This window comes from Lonchura striata, chromosome Z, assembly GCF_050655825.1.
Source record: "Lonchura striata isolate lonStrDom1 chromosome Z, ASM5065582v1, whole genome shotgun sequence".
Lineage (NCBI taxonomy): Eukaryota > Metazoa > Chordata > Aves > Passeriformes > Estrildidae > Lonchura > Lonchura striata.
Window position 1 is genome coordinate 83,891,291 of NC_140740.1, and position 20,193 is coordinate 83,911,483.

The following is a 20,193-nucleotide window of genomic DNA, read 5'->3' on the forward strand; positions in this document are numbered from 1 at the left end:
GGTATCTTGCTTTGCCTCATGGTATCTCTGCTGATAGAGCTTACCTCCTCCTTGTAGCTTGACTTCTCTTTACATTACTGTGGCTATAACCAGTCTTCTTTTAAACAGATATTTACTTCAGCAGCTGGAGCAGACAGATACTGTAATCTGTCCAGCCAGCAATGGAGGATGAGGGGCTCATAAGTACAGTGCTTGTTGCTGGCATATTTCTGCATTGATTCCTGATTTAAGGACCCAGGGGATCAGGACTTTCAGGTTGGCAGGTTTAGCCACTTGTTGATGTCACAATGACATTTTCAGTATAGGGATTCAACTGCCAAGTCATATTTTGTCCTCCACTGAGGAGACTGGCACCCTTTCACATCATCCAAGATAAAAATTTCAGGTAACTCTGGATGTTTTTTAAAACACTTTGGGTGCAGTTTGCAAGACCATAAGCCTGGAGTAGATTCTGATTAAAACAGATTACCATCTAGCATCTGTACTAGGTACAAGGGTGTAGGGGGGAAAAGCTTCATTTCTGAAAGGTATGAACATCTAGCATAGCTATTGTGGACAACCAAAAGGGAACACTGGAACTACATTTCTTATAATAGACATTGACCTAATGTAGATAAAATACTTTAAAAAAATACCAATTTCCTGAAAGGTTGGGTTTCATATATGAATGTGAAACAGTCAAATTTTTTTAATGTAACTCCTCCTGACTTTGAAAATGTACAATTACAGCCCTATGGCCCTTTAGTACCCCCAAGCTTCAAACTAAATTGAAAGAAAATGCCACAGATAAAGAAGGACTGAAGGAAGATTTTTGGAGCTGAGACACCTCTGCAAATCCTAGAATTGCTTGCTGAAATTTACTTGAAACTAGCTGCGGGAAATCTTTGCTCTTTCATTCATGTAGAGGCCTTTGGTTGCCAGTACAGATTTCCTCTCTCTTCCAGTTCAATGCAGTTGGTAACATTTCAAAACAGAAAGATGCATATCCTATCTGAGCGGCTCTTGCCTGCCTCCAGAAATGCCACAGCTCACTGGACCTGCCACTTGCATGTTGGGGGGCTACACCTTCAGGGTCCTGCTCGCCCCTCCAGGGAAACACCTGATGTACTACACATTTTCAAAAAGATTGTGATTTAAAAAGTTTAAATATTTGAAGTTCCTGTTAAATTGATTTGCAACTGCACAAATGTTTCCAGATATCTCTCTCTATTCCTTGTTCCCTCCATGACAGTGACAGTGTATTTTAAACCAGCTCCAAATATTGTTCATGGAAAAGGTAGGATGAGGATAAGAGCACTAGTGTGTCCACTTGTTTGCTCTGCTGACAGGGTGAAGATGGTCAAAATTGTTCTTCTGGCTTGTTTTTCTCACATAGATGAAAGAAATCCTGTCTATATATATCATGGTTTATCATACAGAATCCTCTCCATGATGAAAAAAAGGATTTGCATTATTATGTTAAAACTTCCCGTAGGTCAAATCTCCAATTCTGTAAAAGCATGTTGCAGTCAAGACAATTAGAGGGCTGTGCCTCCAGGTTTTACTTTTATGTATTTCTAAGCTCATCTCAGGGTAAACTCATTCAGTTGCAGTGCATGGTAAAAAAAAAAGATGGGAGAAGGGGCCAATGCCATTGTAATATCTAATGAAAAAGTGTAAGTGCAGTGATGCTAGCTTTGAATGCTGCACATGGTCTTGAGTCACTGCATCCCAAACAGCTCTGAGAAGAATGTATCATTAATAATTTGTAGTAACACATGACTTCTAATTGATTGAATTCTTTTTTCTGTTTAAAACAAATGGAAAAAAAATACATAATTTATTTCCTTGCAGCTCATGCTATGTCAGAAATGGCTGTGCTTTTAGGACAAAATTCACTCCTCTAAAGTGTCAAAGCATGTACTCCAGCATTTAGGGAGGATGCTTAGCAAAAGACAGACTGCTTTCATCTCTGATAGCCTGATAAAGAGAAGAAATATGTCTCCTAGATGAGAGATCAGATTTGTTATGCTGAATGGGTGCCACAGAGAAGAGAACAGCAAGTAACCTACCACGTCAATTATCTGCAGCAAGGAAAGCTGGAGTTCGACTACGAGCGGCTGGGAGTCATTCACCACAGGTCGTTCCAGACGATTGTAGTTCCGCAGCAGATCTCTGTACAAACGTCTCTGGCTTTCCCCCTGCTGAGAGACTAGAGGAAAAGAAAGAAGGTGCGTGTCATTTACACTGTCACCCAGCCACCACTGTTTGCCTGTTTTGTTGAAAACTCCCTCTCACCATGTTTGTAATTAGAAAGCAGTTCCTAAAGATATCACCCAAATTCTGCACGTGGATGTGACAGACACAGCTTTTCTGCATATGTGAACGAGGAACTCTCAAAAAAATTAACTATTAACACTCTAACTCATTAGGAACATTCAGAAACTACTGAACAGCATCTGGGGCTCCGACCGAATGTGCCCATTCCTTGAAGTCCCTCCTGCTCATAGACAGTAATGATTCCAAAACTACCAAATAGCTTCCTAGAAGGCAAGCAAATGAATTCAATAATTTGCTTGCTCTTATTTCCTATACACTGGCTACTGTGAGCCAGCACTGGTATTACTTAGCCATATTGTGTTTTTACCAAGCATGGACAACATGTACCCTTATTTCTTGGACCTGATGTATCAGGCCCTTTTCTATGCTCAAGAAGCAGTAACAACTGTTCTTCCTACCCTCTTCAGTTTTGTGTGGCAGTCTTTCCAGGTTCTGGGTTACTTTTTTTGACTTTTTGCATCTGATGGCAGCACAGTTTTTACATCTATTGAAGCAGTTGTATGAAGGCTAGAGTATTTAAAAGCTATTATAGGGATATTGAATGTCTGGTAGTACACTCTTAACTCAGTTTGCACTGGGAGCAGACTCCACACTGCCTGTCATGCAAAGAGCTGAGCATGTAAAGATAAGCAAAACTTCAGTCTAAGCTTAATTTCCAAGATGCCCTAGTCCCCCCTTTGGGGTGGGTGTGGAAAGCATCCGTCTAACCTGCATGACCAGTTTTCCTTGCCACAAAAATTATGGATGGTAAAGGTTTGGGTATCTTCCATCAGCAAAGCAAGAAGTTTCCTGGGATACATACTCAGAACCCTAGTTTCCCCAAAACCGTGTCAATCTTGGTGCTGTGGCTAGTGGCAGCCTGAGAGTTACTTAAGAGCTGCACCTAAGAGAGGGAAGGTCATGAACTGCATGTTCCCTGAGGTCAACTACTCCTGTCGACATGAGTGTGTATTCTCTGAACTGTATAAATTCAATCCCTGTCAGAGAATCTGCACTCTACATCATTATTTGGACTGAAGCAATTTTTATCCACTGCAGTTCCCACTCTCTGTATATGACAGTTTTTACTTCTTGATCAGAGCTCTCCAAAACTTCTCTCAGAGAGGTTGTGATGAATATTTTCTTGACAGTGGAAACAAAATATAACAACTCATTCTGCCTTCCCAGTCTCTTACTATGCTTAGCAAGCCCTTCAAGCCTGAGACAAGCTGCCCTACAACAAAGCAGCCATGCTTTTTGAAACTAATAATAAATTCAGTTTATAAACACTTGATAGGTCTGTTTAACTTTTGTTCTTTTCATTTTTGCTGATACTCAAGGGAGCTTGTGACTTTCTAGCATGGAAGTGCCTAGTAAACAAGAAAGGAGAGTATTTTGGTTCAGTTTGGTAAATTACACCAATTTCACATCAATTTCATGGGCCCTTTCTTCTCTTGCATAATAGTCTACATGGTCTACAGAGGAGCAAATGCTGTAAGCAGCCTACAATAGCCCTTGCTGACACCCCAGCACTGGTTGGTGTGTATTCACCAATATGAGCTCTGACCACAGTATCTCTCCTTCAGCATTTAAAGTAATCTTCCCTGCTTACTTAAGCAGAAATTTAAGTTCTCTGTTATGGCCTTAGTACTTCCCAGTGCCTCAGCAGGACTAGACTCCATCATAAAAATCTTGTGTGTGAAGGAAACCCATGAAAATCACCACATGTGATTTTTTTCCTATGGAAAGAGGCTCTGAGTTTGGAGAAAATTTGCTGTCCTTTCACTCACCTACCCACCAATGCTCCTGTGCTTTAGGGAAGAAATTACTTCCTGAGTTATTGCTCTCATCTTGAGCACTTACATAATACCTGCTTTCAACCTTTCTTTTACTGGCTGCCTCAGCTTTTACAAGAGGGAAAGTTCCCTTCACCAGTCTCTGGACCCAACTGGGCTGCTAGACTGCCTTGGTACCTCCATTGTCAGGGTACATTGAAGCAGCCCCCCAAGGGAGCTCTGACTTGCAGAAATCTAAGCACAAGCTCTAGGCTTTGGAAAGCTGTCTTTGCACTGTGTGCTTCATCCACACTGAAGTCAAGCCTCTTTCCCTGTTAAACTTTGTGAGGTGAAGTAGTTAAGAACTGCACCTAGTTTTCCACCCTTTCTTCATCTCTCCTCTCTGTAATGTGATCCTGATACTTTGCAATCTCTCATATTCAAAACTGTTAACATAGTCGTAGCTGATCTATTCTTAGTCTGCCGAGTTGGCATTGGCGACCACGTATTTTTGTGCTGCATGGTTTTGCTTACAAAATTACATATATTCAGAAGCCTTGGGGTATCCTGGCAAACTGCCACAGCAGCTGTTGGTACCACAAAGAGCTAGCAAGCCTAATCACACTGCCATCTCTCTGCTACAGCTGCTTTGGAGAAGGGAACTGAGGTAGAAGTCTAGTCTGACTTATATGTTCACAGACTTTTTTCTTTAAATTGTAATTTTCAAATATTTAATATTTCATACTCCAGAGAGATTTCTGATTTTTTCTCCTATAATGTTTGTGCTAATGCATTTTGACACTACAACTCTGTGTGCTAAATGGAGTGCTGGTGATGGGGAAGCCTGAATCTCTCAGGACTAGTGGTAGAATAAGCTTTACCACTGACTACCCCTCAGTCAACCAAAAGCAGTGGCAGTGGTTCATCTTTTAAACTAGGCTAGATGATGGATGTCAATATTTAAGGTTGCCAATCAGTCTACCTAAACCAGTGCCAGACTTGTTTGCCTATGTTACTGGTAAGTAAAAGTAACTGGCAAAGGGCATGTTTTCTAAGGAAAGGATTTGAGAGTTGTTATGCCTCTGTTGGTGTTTCCCTTGTCTGCAAAATAACTTTGAAGCAGTAGGAGGTTTACCTTAAGTTTAGCAAGACTTTTGACACCATCTCTGAAAAATTCTCACACACATTTATCTATGCCTTGCAGGCTAGATAAGTGAACAGTGGACAGAAAAGTGGCTGAACTGTCAGTCTCAAAGGGCTGTAGTCAGCAGCAAAAAGTTCATCTGAAGGCCAGCCAGTGGTAGAGTACTCCAGGGATAGATACTGGGAACAATGATATTTAATGCTGTTATGAATGATGAGACAGAGTGCACACTTAGCAAGCTGGGGTTATTTTTCAAATGGTGCAAAACTGGGAGGAGTGGCTGATACAGCACAAGGTTTTCTGCCACTTTCTGCCAGGGACTTTAAAAAACTGGAGAAATGACTGACAAGAACCTCATGAAGTTCAATGTAGTAAAGTATAAAGTCATCCTGCACCTGAAGAGTAACCTCAGGTACCAGAACAGGCTGGGGGCTCACTGGCTGGTGGGCAGGATAGCAGAAAAGCCCTGAGGAACCTTACAGGTACCAAGCTGACTATAAGACAGAAATGCACCCTTGTAGCAAAGGTCACTGGCATCCTGAGTTGCAACAGAAGAACCACACAAGCAGATCAAGAGAAGTGATTCTTCCTCTCTACTCAACACTGGTGATACATACCTAGAATGATGGATCCACTGCTGGGGCTTATCAGTAGAAAGGAAACATGGAATTGCCAGATCAAGGGCTGGATTGTTTCTCAAGATTTACTCTTTAATAATCTGAAATGTTCCCTAAACTGCTCCTGGAGTTTGCAGACAACTGGGAAGCACAAGGCAACCAATTCTTGGACTGGATGTGAAGAGCCCTATGGAAAGCAGTTACTCATGCACTATGTTTAACACCTCTCTGAATTCCTTCCAAGCTTCTGCATGTACAGAGTAGTCTGCAAGACGCCCACTGATTGAATGATTTATATAAACTAGAAACTGCTACCAATCTTTTGAGAATAGATGTTATAGTTTCATTTCATGTTTCTTTCCAGGATGTAATTGCTAAGAATTGCACAGCAAGGGAACCTGAAGATAGGTCTGGCCAGACTGTCCATATGGCAGCCCCAGAAAGGACAGATGCTCTCTCCTTTCCAGGAGCTGTCCTGCCATGTCTGGTCTTGGCTGGTTGATTTTCCTGCTCAGCTTTGCATGCCAAGTCCCCAAGCTATAAGGCAAGAGTCCAGTCCTTCCCATTCCCAAGGTTTGTTCACAAAGTAGTCAGCTTCTTAACTGAGAACCCTGGTGTAAGACAAATTCTGGCTGGTTATGCACAGCAAAGAATAAATAACTAAATATTGACAAGATCATAGGTAGCAGAACATGGATTTCCACCAGTTTTTCAGCAATGACACCTGTATTATCAACCATTCTATCTCTGTTTCATAGTGTTCCCTGGTTTTGTTTCCATAATCTCTCAGCTTTTTTTTGGGGGGAAGGGGAGCTTCTAGCTGTTTTCTAGCTGTTTGCTCATTTCTTTAGGCAGACATCTGAGTCTGAATACACAAGTTTATTACATTATTCATACAAGATTATAGGTACCTAATGTGATGGCTTTCTGACAAAATATCATATTCTTTCCATATCACCTTATATTAACATATATGCATGCTAACATGCCTCAGAATTATAACATGTCTATTTGTTTTCTTTTTCTGTTTTCAAAGATAGTTCCTATATTTCATTTATAATATTTTTGGAGAATGTCTATTTGTTTTCTTTTTCTGTTTCAAATATAGTTCCTATATTTCATTTATAATCTTTTTGAAGAACTTGGTAAGTTACAATCATGTTTCTGATCCATCACATTGTTGCTTTTGTATATTTTGCCCCTCAATACTTCATGAAAAATCTCAAAATGGAATAAAACTGTGGTTGTGACATTTATTCACTCCCGTTGTACCTTCTGCAGGTATTTCACCATATCTATGTCTTTTTTTTTTCCTCTCTGCCCTGTTACTTTGACATTATCTTTTGTTTTGGTTTATTTGTTTGTTATTTGTTTTGTTCGTTATTTGTTTCATAATAGAAAATTAGTAAAGTTCTGGCATTTATAAAAAAAAACCACAACAGTGCCATTATACTGTGAAGTATTGTTAAGTTTAGTTGTGTAATGATTGCATTTAATTTTCTTATCGCTGGAATATTTACAGAGGAAAAATCCATTAAAAACTATGGTTAATTTCTAGAACTTAAAATTATTTTCCTAAAACCTTCCTGCCACAACTCCTCTTCTATTATTTATTTTCATTTTAGTTTATCACTGTACTCTTGCAGTGATTTTAAGTATTGCTTTCAGCACCTAAACAGAATGATCACAGGAAACATATACACACACACTGCATGCAATAATGAATTATGGGGAAGCAACATGAGAAGTATCAGGAAAAAAGCAGGTTGTTTCACAGACAATTTCATTTGCATAAAGAACTGCAATGGCAAGAACATTTACAAAATAAGGCATGTTCTAATGATTTGGTAGCTATAAAAAATAACTTATTTTGAATATTTTTCAGATTTTTGAGAATGTAAAGCCTGTCGCTGCCATAAGTCACTTAATCCCCAGAGACACAGATGTGTCCCATCTGCTTTTGTTCTTATGTGCAGCATTGTTACTTTTATCTGTGGCTGCAAATGCACTATTTCTTTCAAGGCCCTTTGATTTAAAATGCATGCCATCATGCCTTCGGGGAAGCAGATTCATATAACAAACAATGGAATCACATTCAGCTACCTCTACCCTCTGTGTGTGTCTGTGTGTGTGTGTTTATGTGTTGTGTATTTGAATATTTCTCTTATTTAAAACCTCTTTTTAATCTATTCCCCTTCTGAGTAATCTTTGACTCTAATCTTTGCCTCTTGCTATGCAAATTGTTTCTGCATCTTACAGACAAAAATTCATCAGATATCCAGAAGAATGTGAGAAATTACTTTATTTCCTAAGCAAGAAGGGCCTAATATTCCTGATACTGGTAATTTCTGCTCATTCATAGCAGATAAAGAGTTCCCAGCAGTGATAGGTATCAAAAAGTTATGCAGAGAAATGTTTCTTCTTGAAGAGTCTAGGTCCATGACAATGTGCTAAAACTATATCATGAAAGAACAGGCTTATAGTTTTGGTCCTACTGGCTTGGTTGTGGGTGTTTTAGAGGCTCAGTCATGTATGTAAGGTAGAGAGACACCCTTTGAGGTATTAACAGTGGAAAACCTCTCACTCATAGTTATCATTATTTAAACTGCCTCATTACTCCAGGACAGAAACCTAACTAGCTACAGCCAGAAAGGCAAAAAATGTACTTATAGTTTACAATAACTATATACAATATGAGTGTCATTTCTACAATACTAGATGCACAAGGAGCAGAGGAGGAATCTGGAGCAGTGAGGAAGACATGCTACACATTACAGAGTGCTGTGGCTGTCTGGAAGCAACTCTTGCCAGCCCTCCTGGGATTTCTGGAGAGAAGTAGTAAGAGAAGCCAAAGGAAAGAAACAAAACCATAAGCTAAAAGCAAGATACTAGTGCTATGGTCATCAGTGCATTGTATTGGCCTTCTGTACTCCCTGCTTCCACTGGCTTGCAGAGCATCTTGTCACATCCCTTCATCTCTGCACGTTTCAGCACCCAGAGCAGTTTACCCAGGGAAAGCCTTTCTTGGGAAAGCACTATGAGCTTCACCCTCTAAGTGCCATCAATGCAGCAGCCATGGCATAATGGACATTATGCATTACCTGATGGCTCTGAAAAGGGACAAGTCAGTCTGTACCTCCCCATCAAAAGCCCACTCTACACCATCCCAGGCACATGTGAAGAGCTCAGATCTGGGAAAGTCCTAAGTGAACTGACAGATGTAATAATGATTTCTGTGGAGACACATAGGCAAGTGTGATTAGGCTGAGGAGTTCTATTAGTCTAATGGCTGAATAGGTAAGAGGAGTTCTTTTTCCTAAACCCAATACAGATAATAGCAGTGATGGAGCCTGCAATGATGTTGTTGTTTAACCTCACACTACAACTGAGTACCATGCAGTCTCTTGCTTACAATCTCCCCTCCTCCAAGGGAGGGGAGATTGTAAGCGAGAAAAAAAATTACAATAATATTAGTGAAACATATTAATAATAAAATGTAATTAAACATAATAATAATAATGAAAAGGGAGACAACAAAAAGAGAGACAGAAATAAAACCAAAATATGAGAAATTATGCACAACACAATTGCTTGCTACTCATTGATCTGTGCCCAGCCCACCCCTGGGCAGCAATCAGCCTCTTCTGGTCAGTTTCCCCCAGTTTATACACTGGCATATACTAGCTTCCCAGGAAAAGAAACATAATAATTTTGTCCCAAGATGTGAAGAGAGCAAAGATTCCAAGAGCTATTCCTTAGTCACACGCATGTCTTTAATAGGAAAAAATAGCTTCCCTTTTTGGTGATTCAAAGATGAGGGACAGATCTTGCTCTAAACCATTGCCTCGGTGTATTATTGGTGAAGCAGTGGTAATATGGTTTAACTCCTCTGGGCAATGCAGAAGACAGTCTGGAGTGGAAATGATACAGACAATAATACTGTGAAAAGGAACTGCTCAGTGTACTCATAGATGTTGCAATGCTTCTTTCCATTTTTCCTTCTGCAGTGCTCATCAGCTGGTTATGATCTCAGAGACAGCTGGTTTCCCAAACTATGAACTTTTTGCCTTGCCAGCCTGCCACCTGTCCTTGCACAGCAAAGCTAAGCAGCAAAGGCATTGAGGATGAAATAGGCAAGGCTAGAGATGGCTTCTGCCTTTTTCTCTCATCACTCAAGTCACAGCTGTTGCCCATGAACGAAGTGAGAGCTCCACTGGCTGCAAGGCACAGGCAAGACACAAATGTCCTCAGTGAACACAGATCTGAGAAGGCAAAGAAAACTCCAAGTTTGTCTTTACAATTCCAGAAGTCAAACGATGGATAATGAGAAATATAGTGTAAGAGCCCTCTGAAAGGGATGAGGGTTAGTCTGATGAAAATTTTGACTGCACCTTGAATGATTCCTAATTTGTTCAGTGCTTAGTATGTGAACTGGGAAGCATGGAGATACATTTTCTGAATGTTTCCTAAATCTGAAACAGTTTTGCACCTGGGGAGCAGAACTTTCATAACACACCTGTAGATAAGACTCAGCCCTGTTTTAGGCAGCACCAATGAGCTTTCACTAAATCAGGCAAAACTTGCTGCCTGTGTGAGATGTGCTGCCAATCAGCTGCTGATAGTTTGGAGGTCTTGACAGCAGAACTAGCTGCTATCAAGGTATTTTTTCTAAGGGGAAGAAGTCTGAGGCTTTGATGGTTGAGGTCTTCAAAGACAAAGGGAACTGTAAATAATGGCGTGAAAATTCTCAGCAAGGAGTCTTAATTTATTTTACATTGAAGAGAAAAGCTGCTTCTAATAATGTCTTGATGAAGTAAATGACTTGATCTGAGCAAACTGGACTTGTGACCAATCAAACATGGTTTGTGGAGATCTGACTTAAGACACTTGAAACTGTATGTACTATGCTTTGGCTGACTCAGTCCAGACTTGCTTATATGCATACCAAATGGCTTAAAACCTTACATCTATTTTGTTGTTTGATTTTTTTTTTTTTTTAATCCAGACTTTAAAGGTATCAGGATCTCAGTGACAGCTGAGTTTTGGTTGATCTGCTTTTAGAACACTAGATGCTATTGTCTTTTCCTTGGGTACATGGCTCAGGTCCTGGTTTTGTTAGTGGTTATAAGAAATATTGGTCTCTCCCTGCTGCACCCTGCCAGCCAAACCTGCATTGGCTACGTCACTCATCCTGGCTAAGAGCAGAAATGAATCACAGTGAAATTGAGGCACTTCTAGAGAATGACAATCTGGGGAGTGTGATTTTTGTCCTGTCTTAACTCTGTTTCTTTTAAGCTTTAGTAACTGCAGTCTACTGCTCCTGAATGATGTTGGTGCAGAAAAACAAAATTAAAACAAAACTGGTGCCCTGTGCATCTAGAGGGAGCATGATTGCCATCCTGTAATACAGTAGCAAAGCCGCAAATGTGGGATGCTTGGTCTCTGAGCCAGACCAGAGCAAGCCTGAAAGTCAGAAAATGATCCTGTCTAGGCTGCCCTCTTGTATTCATCAGAAAAGAATTCCTGAGACTGCTAGAGCATTTTGACCCAAAGTTTAAGTAATTTGCCCACTTGACAGAGGCCTCCTCTGGAGAAGAATGTCTCTTCTCCTTATCCACAGACTGGTTTCCCTTAGATCTACCTTCTCTGTACCCTGCTGCTCCCTCTTTCATATCATCCAGCAACACATAAAACTGAAGTGCTTGAACTGAGATACCAATCCAATAAATTTAAATTATAATGGGTGACCCTAATATCTTTGGAAATGATAATAGAAGTCTTAGACCTTGAACAAAATGTTACTGCAGAGAGTATGCTACAGGATAGCTGTTTGCTTATAACAGAAAGGCAAAGCTTTTGCTTGGAGCCCCCGTAGATGCCCAGTTGCCATTTATGGATTGTGTGTGAAGCCTGAACATGAACAGGTTTAATCCAAAGTTTCTGCCCATTTGCCACTTGAAACAGTGAGAACTGCAAACTATCTGGCAACTTTTTATGTAAGTTTTGGTCTCTTCTTCCCATTGTTACAATTGCTCAAGCTGAATTTCAGTTTGCTGACTACCTACCTGACAAAATATTAAAGGGAAAGTACTCCATCAATTGCCTTATTACTTCTGCAGGATCTTCAAAAAAACCCACAAGATGGCTAAGAATTATGTATAGTATTATCTGCATGATTATATGACTTCCTACTTTTGGTTTTTCCCAAATGCACTGACTCAGATGTGATGAGAACATTAAGCAGCATCATTCTCTACAGCCAGCCTGCACTCAGTGAGTCCCATTTCATGACACACAGTTAGTTCTGTGTCACAAAGCCTCCATAGGGCAGCACTGATCCCTTGGAGTGAGCGGAGTGGAGGCCACAAACAGGCTGCTATAACACAGCAGATGGATTAAAGACATATGCCTTTGATCTGCTTGGAGATGAAAAAACAAGGGTGAGTTCTTTTGGCTGCCTTCAGTATCCATGAGGAAGGGCTCCATCATGAAGAAGCCAGGTTCTCCTGGGAGATGCATAGGGACAGGACCATTAAGATAAAGGTACATGGTGGGGAATTCCCACAGTATTAAGAGAGCTCTTTTTTTCCTCAAGGTTACCATGCATAAGGAACAGCACTGTCCTTGAAAATGTTTGCAGCTTGACTCATCAGATAACAACCCAATAGGGAAGAAGGGTTGGACTGGACAACCTCTGAAGGTCCCTTCAAGCCAAATTATTCTATCACTATATGAACATGTATAGATCAGACACTCTCTACCCTCAGCTGCCACAGACAAAACTTTTCCAATTTAGAACTTATTTTTTTCCCTTGGTATGGTGAAGATCTAAGTGACCAGTGATGTTTTTCCATGTAACCACAGCTGAACTTCAGGTAACACAGTGTACTGTCTTAGTCCAGGCTGCCAATTGACTTCAGCCTCTTTGAGCTCTCAGTAAGAAACAAGATCTCTCAAGCCTGCCTGTTTCTTCTAAGTATTTTTTCTGCCCAAATCTACAGCGCATTAAGAATGGAAATGAGGGCTGTGGTTTTCTCTTCAACCCTATGGAATGCAAAAGTGTTGAAAATATCCATTTCTGAATGGTGATAAGGTTTGCAGGCATTTGTTTCAGCACTCCATTAACCACAGATTTTCTAATTGAGCAAAGCCAATTGATAGCAGGGCAAGACAGAAACACCTGCACCACACTGTTTACATGCCTAAGTACTCATGTTGACTACAGGTTCCCCTTCCATTTGAATTTACTGACTTAATTGCAAGCCCTAGGTGGGGAGATTCTTACTTCCAAACACTCCATCTGGTTCAGGTTTCAGCCTTCTCACCAGATTTTGCTCAATGAAGAAAGTATTTGATAACCAAAAATCTTTCTTCAACACATATTGTCTCAGGACTGTGTTCTAAAACAGCAATAAACTCCTGTCTGTCTCTCATTTCCTGGGTTGATACTGATTGCCAGTTCTAGCCCCGCCTGTCTCAGTCAGGTTTGATCTCTTTCTTAATTAGTTTATGTAGGATCTTTAGGCAGTAGACATCTTCAAACAACCATGTCAGGACTGATGCAAAGGGTTTTCATCTACTTTAATCACACGCTAGAGCTGAAGAGACTATATTTCCCTCCTTGCTTGTCACATACAAATGAAATTGTATATGCTACCACCATCACTAACTCATGTTCTTTTCCACATGCCTTAGGAAAATAAACCAGAGAGAAAAAAGAGTTCTGAAGCTGCCTTTAAGAGATGAATCCTCTGCCTGGAACAAGAACTTCTGCTCTGAGACCATCAGAAAACTCTACGAGTTGAAGCAAGGCTGAGGGGACCCAAGGTACCATCTGGCATTATCCCAAAGATCAGATGGATGCTTTCTCATGCATTGTATCTGCCTCTGGACCCCTCCCAACATGCAAGACTGCTACACCAATAGGTGCACGTAACAATAGGCACTGGTGATGTCGTGACTCAGTTGCTTTTTCTGGATTTGCCCACTTTTTCCAGTGATATTTGAGAAGAATTAACACAAGCTTTAGCTCAGATAACTACCACAAATGTGCATAGAAATACCTCCAACTTTCCTGGAGCCTGGCAACTTCTGAGAAGCTTGGGCCAGCTCCACAGTCACAGCTGTGCCTATGATAATACAGATCAGCCTTAGAGCTGTGCCAGTGAATGCACATAGAAGATTACTGACTGAACACAAGGTCTGGTTCATTGAACTATAAAGTCAACCTCAAGAAGCAAGCATGGACAGCAAATTACTGTAGCAGATTACTTAATGCAGAGCAAATAGGGGTTTGCTTAGGACTCTGCCTGCCTGTCTTAAATGTATTGACAGATATCAATGGCATTAGTGCTCTGATCACAGAGCATATGTGCAGGTGCCATGGACAAGTACATTTATTCCCTTGGCTCCATGCATATGCGATGCCTTAGCACGCTCTCAGCATTCAGAGTGATCAGCCCTGTTGTCTGTGCTATTAGATATTAAAGTAATGGCAGGGATCTGACAGCAATTTCCCATGTCTGCAAGTTGCATGTGTGGCATCTTCTTATGCCATCAATATGGAAGAAAAGAGCTACTAGTACAGGCTAAGCCTAGCTCATATATTTTCTATTTCAAATGTGTATCAGCTGCATTGTTATCTTTGAAACTGTGTGATGATATGAACTGCATCAATATAGAGAATGCGGAGAGCTAAGGTGAATACAACCTTCAGACCTCTAATTAAGGGTATGAAAGATTCTAAATTATTTAACTTTCACACCTGGTTCTACTCTGATAACAGCTATGAGATGTAAAAACACAGCAACTTCATCAACCACCTAAATTATCAATGATATTACAATGTACTCTCTTAAGGCACAGGAATTCTTTTATCTGTTCAACTGTGTCTCTTTGGAGTAAATAAGTTTGATTAAAACACATCATTGCAGTTCTATCAGGCCTAAACAGCTGAGGCCTGAAGTTTAGACTCCATATATAGGTATTTAAGTATCATTATTCGTTCTTCCTACTACATAGATCTCTAAACTCATGTCACCTCTGTCTAATCAGCTCACATTAGAGAAATTGTAGCTTGGCAGTGGAATCTGGTCTCCTGAGGCTATCTTCTGAGCCAATGCTTCTGCTGTTGTAGAAACAGCACCTGCTTGCATGGAGGGAGAACCAAGAAATTTGTGAGGATTTGCTCCAAGAGGTCATAGTTCTGTTCTGATGTGATCACTTAGACCCCGTTGAAATAAGCAAAGGTGTGAAAAAGCATGAAATGGGGTGTAGCACTGCAATTCAAATCTGTATTGTGAGTCAGCCAAAGAAAAGCTGCTTTGCAGCAGCTGGCTACACCAAGTCAGGCTGAATTACTTGATCATTTACATCACTGAGCTGGTTAGCTCACTTGCAGCATCCCCTGCCATAGGATTTGTCCTATACAGCTGAGCACTTACATTCCCACCAGATTGCAGAGAAAGGTTGTTGTCCTCAGCTTGCCTTTGCCTTTGTTGGACTTTTCAAAGCTCCTTGCCCATATATGACCCTGATGGCAGTCTGTATAGAGCAAAGAAACCAAGAGGTTTGACTCTGCTCTGTGTGGCATGTGGGCACTCTAATGGTCTCACTCAAGAAATAAAAAAGGATATAAAGGCACAGTAATAAGAATACATGGTTTGACTGGAGACTAGCCAAGTGCATGTTGACTTCCCTGGGTGTTCAAACCCTGTATGTGCCCATGCTCTGAGCTGCAGGTAACTCCTCAGAGAAGCTATGTGTCTTTGTGGTCACTGTGACATATTTCTCAGAATGTCCTTGCACAGTTCTCTGCATCCTATCTCTCAGACTGTACCATACTCCAAAAACTGAGCAGGAATGGGTCTGATTTCTCCTTTCCAATCAATCCCTGGACCAGGTTTTTCAAGTCCCTCCATCCAATATTATTAGGTGGCTGCTGAGACTCACTGGGTCCTTCTACATTCTGGATGCTCCTTCAAGGATTGCTGCTGGCTTGGAAGGGATATCTGACCCTGAGAGTATTCACCTGGGATATAGGAAGGTTGAAAACCAGTTTCCTGATTTTTCCTTAGACTCATGTCTCAAAAAAAAGGATCATCAGCCTTTCGAGAAGGAGGGCTGCAATGACCTAGCTTACATGACATGACTACTGGGGGTCTTAGCGTTATTGTGAATAAAGTCAGGTTGAAGCAGACAGTTGAGGAAAGAACTGGAAAAAAAATTGAGTTCTTCATGTATTGTTTGTGTTTGGTTTTTATCTAGTTCTTGTGACAACTTTCCTGTCAAACAGCCCTACAGGAGTTTCCAGGACTTGATAAATTGCTATGAACAATGTTGAAACAACTCAGTGCTATGTGAGAGTGACGTTAGCTATGATTTCAATTCACCGTGACTTCCATGTGGAGAAACTAAGGAACCCAGGGGGGAGTTCATCTGGATTTACTGTTAAAAAACTCTACTACTGATAACACGCTAATATCATTTTGACTTATTTCTCTTCTGCCCCAGCTGCTCAATTCCCAGGTCTTTCTGGTGTTTTTTTCCCTTTTTTTTTAATTTAAAAAAAAAAAAATGTGTAAAGCAGAAGTCAGTTACAGACCAACTTTATCAGGATTAATTTTATTCTGCTTTAGCATTTTTCTGTAAAAGTGCATACTTGTAAGCTGTTGGTACAATCACCTAACAAAAAATTCTCTGAATTATTTTTAAAAGCAGTTTGTCTTCATGTGCTGCTGAAAGAAACTAGGCATCCCCTGATGAATTAGTGATTTCTTATTATTTAAAAGGCAGGATTTACATGACACACAACTTCTCAAAATGGGAATGTCCACAAAATTACTTATCTCATAACTAGATGCCATATGCCTGTTAGTTCAGCTCCTACAGTAGCACAAAAATGTGTTGAAGATAGCAAAGTTCTTAATTTAGCAAGCTGGGGAAACATTTTTCTTCAGCACCGTTACTACATTAGGCAGATGAAATGTGAATCTGTAAAAATGAAATGCCCAGATGTTTTACAGTCTCAGATGAATTAATGAGGAATTATCTATACGGCAAGAATTATCCAGTGCAACACCATATTTATGCAAGTTTCCAGTGCCCTTGCACTTCTGAAATAGGTAGACAACTTTGTCTGCTCTAAAACAACAATCCTGCTTTATATATAAATTGTCAGAAACAAGATATGGTCCTTCACACCTAGAATACTCAGTTTTAGAATTTTTGATTGATGCAGGTATTTATGTTTCAGCTGAAAGGGAGCCATAAAAGCACATTTTGTGTAGAATACTGTCTATCTTTCATTACTATGGCTATTTCAACATTCTTACTTAAAAACACTTTTATTGTCATCCTTGCTAACCTGAATATTTTTAAATAATCACACAGCCCCTATTTTTGTTAGCACCATGCTGAAACTTCTGAAGATAGCTTAGTCAGAGCTGACACCTTAGACTACAGAAGCCCATTATTCTTCCTATTATTTCCAGCTATATATATAATCTCTTTCTTAACTGTTTTGTATTAAATATACTAATAGTATGTTTAATAAAAACAAACCATAATTAGTAAATACAGATTTAATCTTTCTACATGATGCAGAGAAAATAAACAGTTATGCTTCTGCTTGTATTTCTCTGTAGAACTCCATTGCACTCACACACCTACAGGGTGCTCAAATCATTCTGCCCAGCCCAAAGTTATAATCTCCTGTTGTCAAAAAACCATGGGAAGATTACATTTTTAAGGAAAGCAAGAACATATTTATTTTGAAACACAACCATTTCAATTAGTTTATGGAAGTTAAAATTAGTCACCTTTAATAAAAAATAATAAAAAAAGCCCACACAAAAACAAGCACACATGCTTCTTAAAAAAATGTGCCCAGCACTGTAAGATCCATAAACTTACCCAAACTGATTACAAAAGTCAGTTAAACCAGCACGGGGCTCTAATGAAGTTCAAAATACAAGCAGATACAAGATTTCCTGAAAATAAAAGTTGGGGTTGGATGTAACTAGCATTTAGAAGATAAAAAAATAATAATAAAAAAAAACCCCAAACAACAAATCAAAACAACAGAAACAAAAAACCCAAACCACAACAAAAATAAAGAAAACCCTGGACAAACACAGATGTGCTTACCTTTAAAGAGTGAGAAGAACAAGGATGACCAGAGACACAGTGCAGAATAAACAAATGCCAAGCACTTTTCTGTGAGCATTGTCAAAATAAGCTGTCTCTCCTTCCTGAGCAGAGGGTGAAAGAGGATGAAGACTGGAAGACAGCCGGCAATGACTGATGGATTTGGCAATTATGGTAATAAGGCATCAAACCAGCTTCCCACCAGGGGAGAAAAGTGCATTTGCTCATGTGCTTCTCCAGTCCCCAGGTGCCAAGTCAGCTCAGTGCTTGGTCAGTAAACCCAAACACAAAGGAACAGGTTACATTCCTCTGGACTCACATTGCTCGGCACACTGAGCCTTTTCCTGGTCAGGAGCAAATGCGAGTGATCCTCGCACACAGCTGTCTGTGTGCTGCAAGAAGGGGGAGTGTGCTGCCTCGGAGACGCTCTCCACATCTCCACATATTGTACCTAACTCGAGACAGCGCGGCTGCAGTGTTTCCACTGCTTGCACTCGAGTGCCTCTAGAGCTGTTTCCCGGTGAAATTGATTAGTGTGTGTCCCCCTCTGCTCTCTCCCAGCTGCCAGAGCAACGTGCAGCAAACACCTGTCACATACACCTGCCTTTTCTCCCAGCAGAGATGGCATGGAAGATTCAATAGTGCAAAAGTTTGAAAACATGAAAATAGCCAATCTCCTGTCCATTTTTGGTGCACACCTTAATGTAAACACTTCCACCAGATGTAGGGAGATGCTCCAAGTGCCATCTTCCCCAGCTGTCCACTGTGGGATTTCACACACACCTTTCCTCTCCACAGTTTTATTTACCAGCAAAGGTGAGGCAAAGTCTTGAATGAATTATAGTCATCATTTGGGCCTTTCTTTTCTCATTTGTTCTGAACACTTATCCACTTCTCTTTCACAGCAAGCAGGGACAGGACTTTGCACTTCCCCTTGCTGAATTTCCTGGGGCTCCTGCCTTGACAGGGTACAACCCTGGACTGATGCAGAGAGCAGCAGTAAGTTGTGACTCTGGGCAGGAGGAGGGATTTGGGGACTGCCGTAGCGAGGCTGCAGTGGGCAGTGCAAGCTGGTAGGAGCCCTGGGATGTGGAGCACAGGGTGCTCTGAGGAAGAGCACTTGTGAGGTTAAGTGGTGGGGCACGGGCTGACCGTGGAGACCCCCTGGCTGGAAACATCTGCCCTGGGATCAACTGCAGAAATGCAAACTTATAATGCTCAGGAAACACGTGAGAAATCAGTAGTCAAAGAAGCAGGAAAGGGGAGGAAAACAGTGCAAGTAGGGAGAGCAACACCACCAGCATTAGTTAGTAACACTCAGACATCTTCTGCAGTTTTCATGCTTTTGTTTTCTTTTAATAAATGTTAAATAGATTTGGAAGGCTGAGACCACAAGGGGCTGGTGTATTCCCCAGCTGCAGCCTGGACTGATTTACCTGTATCCTAATGCACTCTCATCCTGTCACTGGATGGTGGACTCTCTTCCTGGGGGTTCAGGAAGGGTCCTCAGAGCTGCTGCCCTCCCTTTGCAGTCTTGTTGGGGTGCTCCAAGTGAGCTTTCACTGGCCAGCTCTAAGTGGAACACCCAGGCACAGCCTCCTCTGGGTTCTCCCAGGCCCCTTCTTGTTCCCCATGGGTAGGAATGGGGACAGAATGGGACTTGCTGCTGGGACTGCATGAAAGCTGGCCTGGGAGACCCCCTTGGGTGGCATCAAAGCCAGGGACCATAGAGGGGCTGTCCTCCCACTCTCAGAGGTGCTCACTGACCCCAGGGCAGTGGCCACATTGCTGATGGCAGGGCTACTGCAGTGCTGTGGGAGCTAGGGGCAGAAGAGGTCCTACTCTCAGGTCTGATGGTGCTGCAGGGCAATGGAGACTGGGGGCAGCTAAGTGCTCAGGAGATCATGTATCAGACTTCATGTGAGTTTCATAGATGATCACAGCTCCCTCCAGGGAAGATCACTTGAGCAGAGTCCATTGCAGAATGTGGGAAATGGATCTGTAGAGAGTTCTCAGGGCCTGACAGAAAGGCCACACAGTATGCATCTATATGCAAACTTTGAGACAAGAAATGCTGCCTTAGAAATGCCATGGAATAGAAAGATATTGTTGAGAGAGAAATGGAGCTAGAAAAAAGTTTCAAAGGATGGCCTTGCAAATAAGACTAGGTACTTCGGAGAAATAGAACTATGAAATATGCATTGTAGTAGGA

At 41.1% G+C, this 20,193-nt stretch overlaps 1 protein-coding gene across 2 annotated transcripts in view; it reads right to left on the reverse strand.

Moving 5' to 3' along the window:
- The window catches only part of LOC110472313 (neuronal acetylcholine receptor subunit alpha-7), a 59,366-nt gene extending 39,767 nt beyond the window's left edge, over positions 1 to 19,599 (reverse strand). Inside the window, exons 1-2 of one of the 2 annotated variants that reach the window (XM_077790282.2) lie at positions 17,982 to 19,599; positions 2,052 to 2,191 (exon numbers count right to left, since the gene is read on the reverse strand). In XM_077790282.2, the coding sequence (XP_077646408.2) occupies positions 2,052 to 2,191; positions 17,982 to 18,060 (219 nt within the window). In that variant the 5' untranslated portion in view covers positions 18,061 to 19,599. Of the gene's footprint in view, positions 1 to 2,051; positions 2,192 to 17,747; positions 17,949 to 17,981 lie in introns of those variants that run through there. The other variant, XM_085567269.1, reaches the window with a different exon arrangement.
- Positions 19,600 to 20,193: the final 594 nt, after the last annotated feature.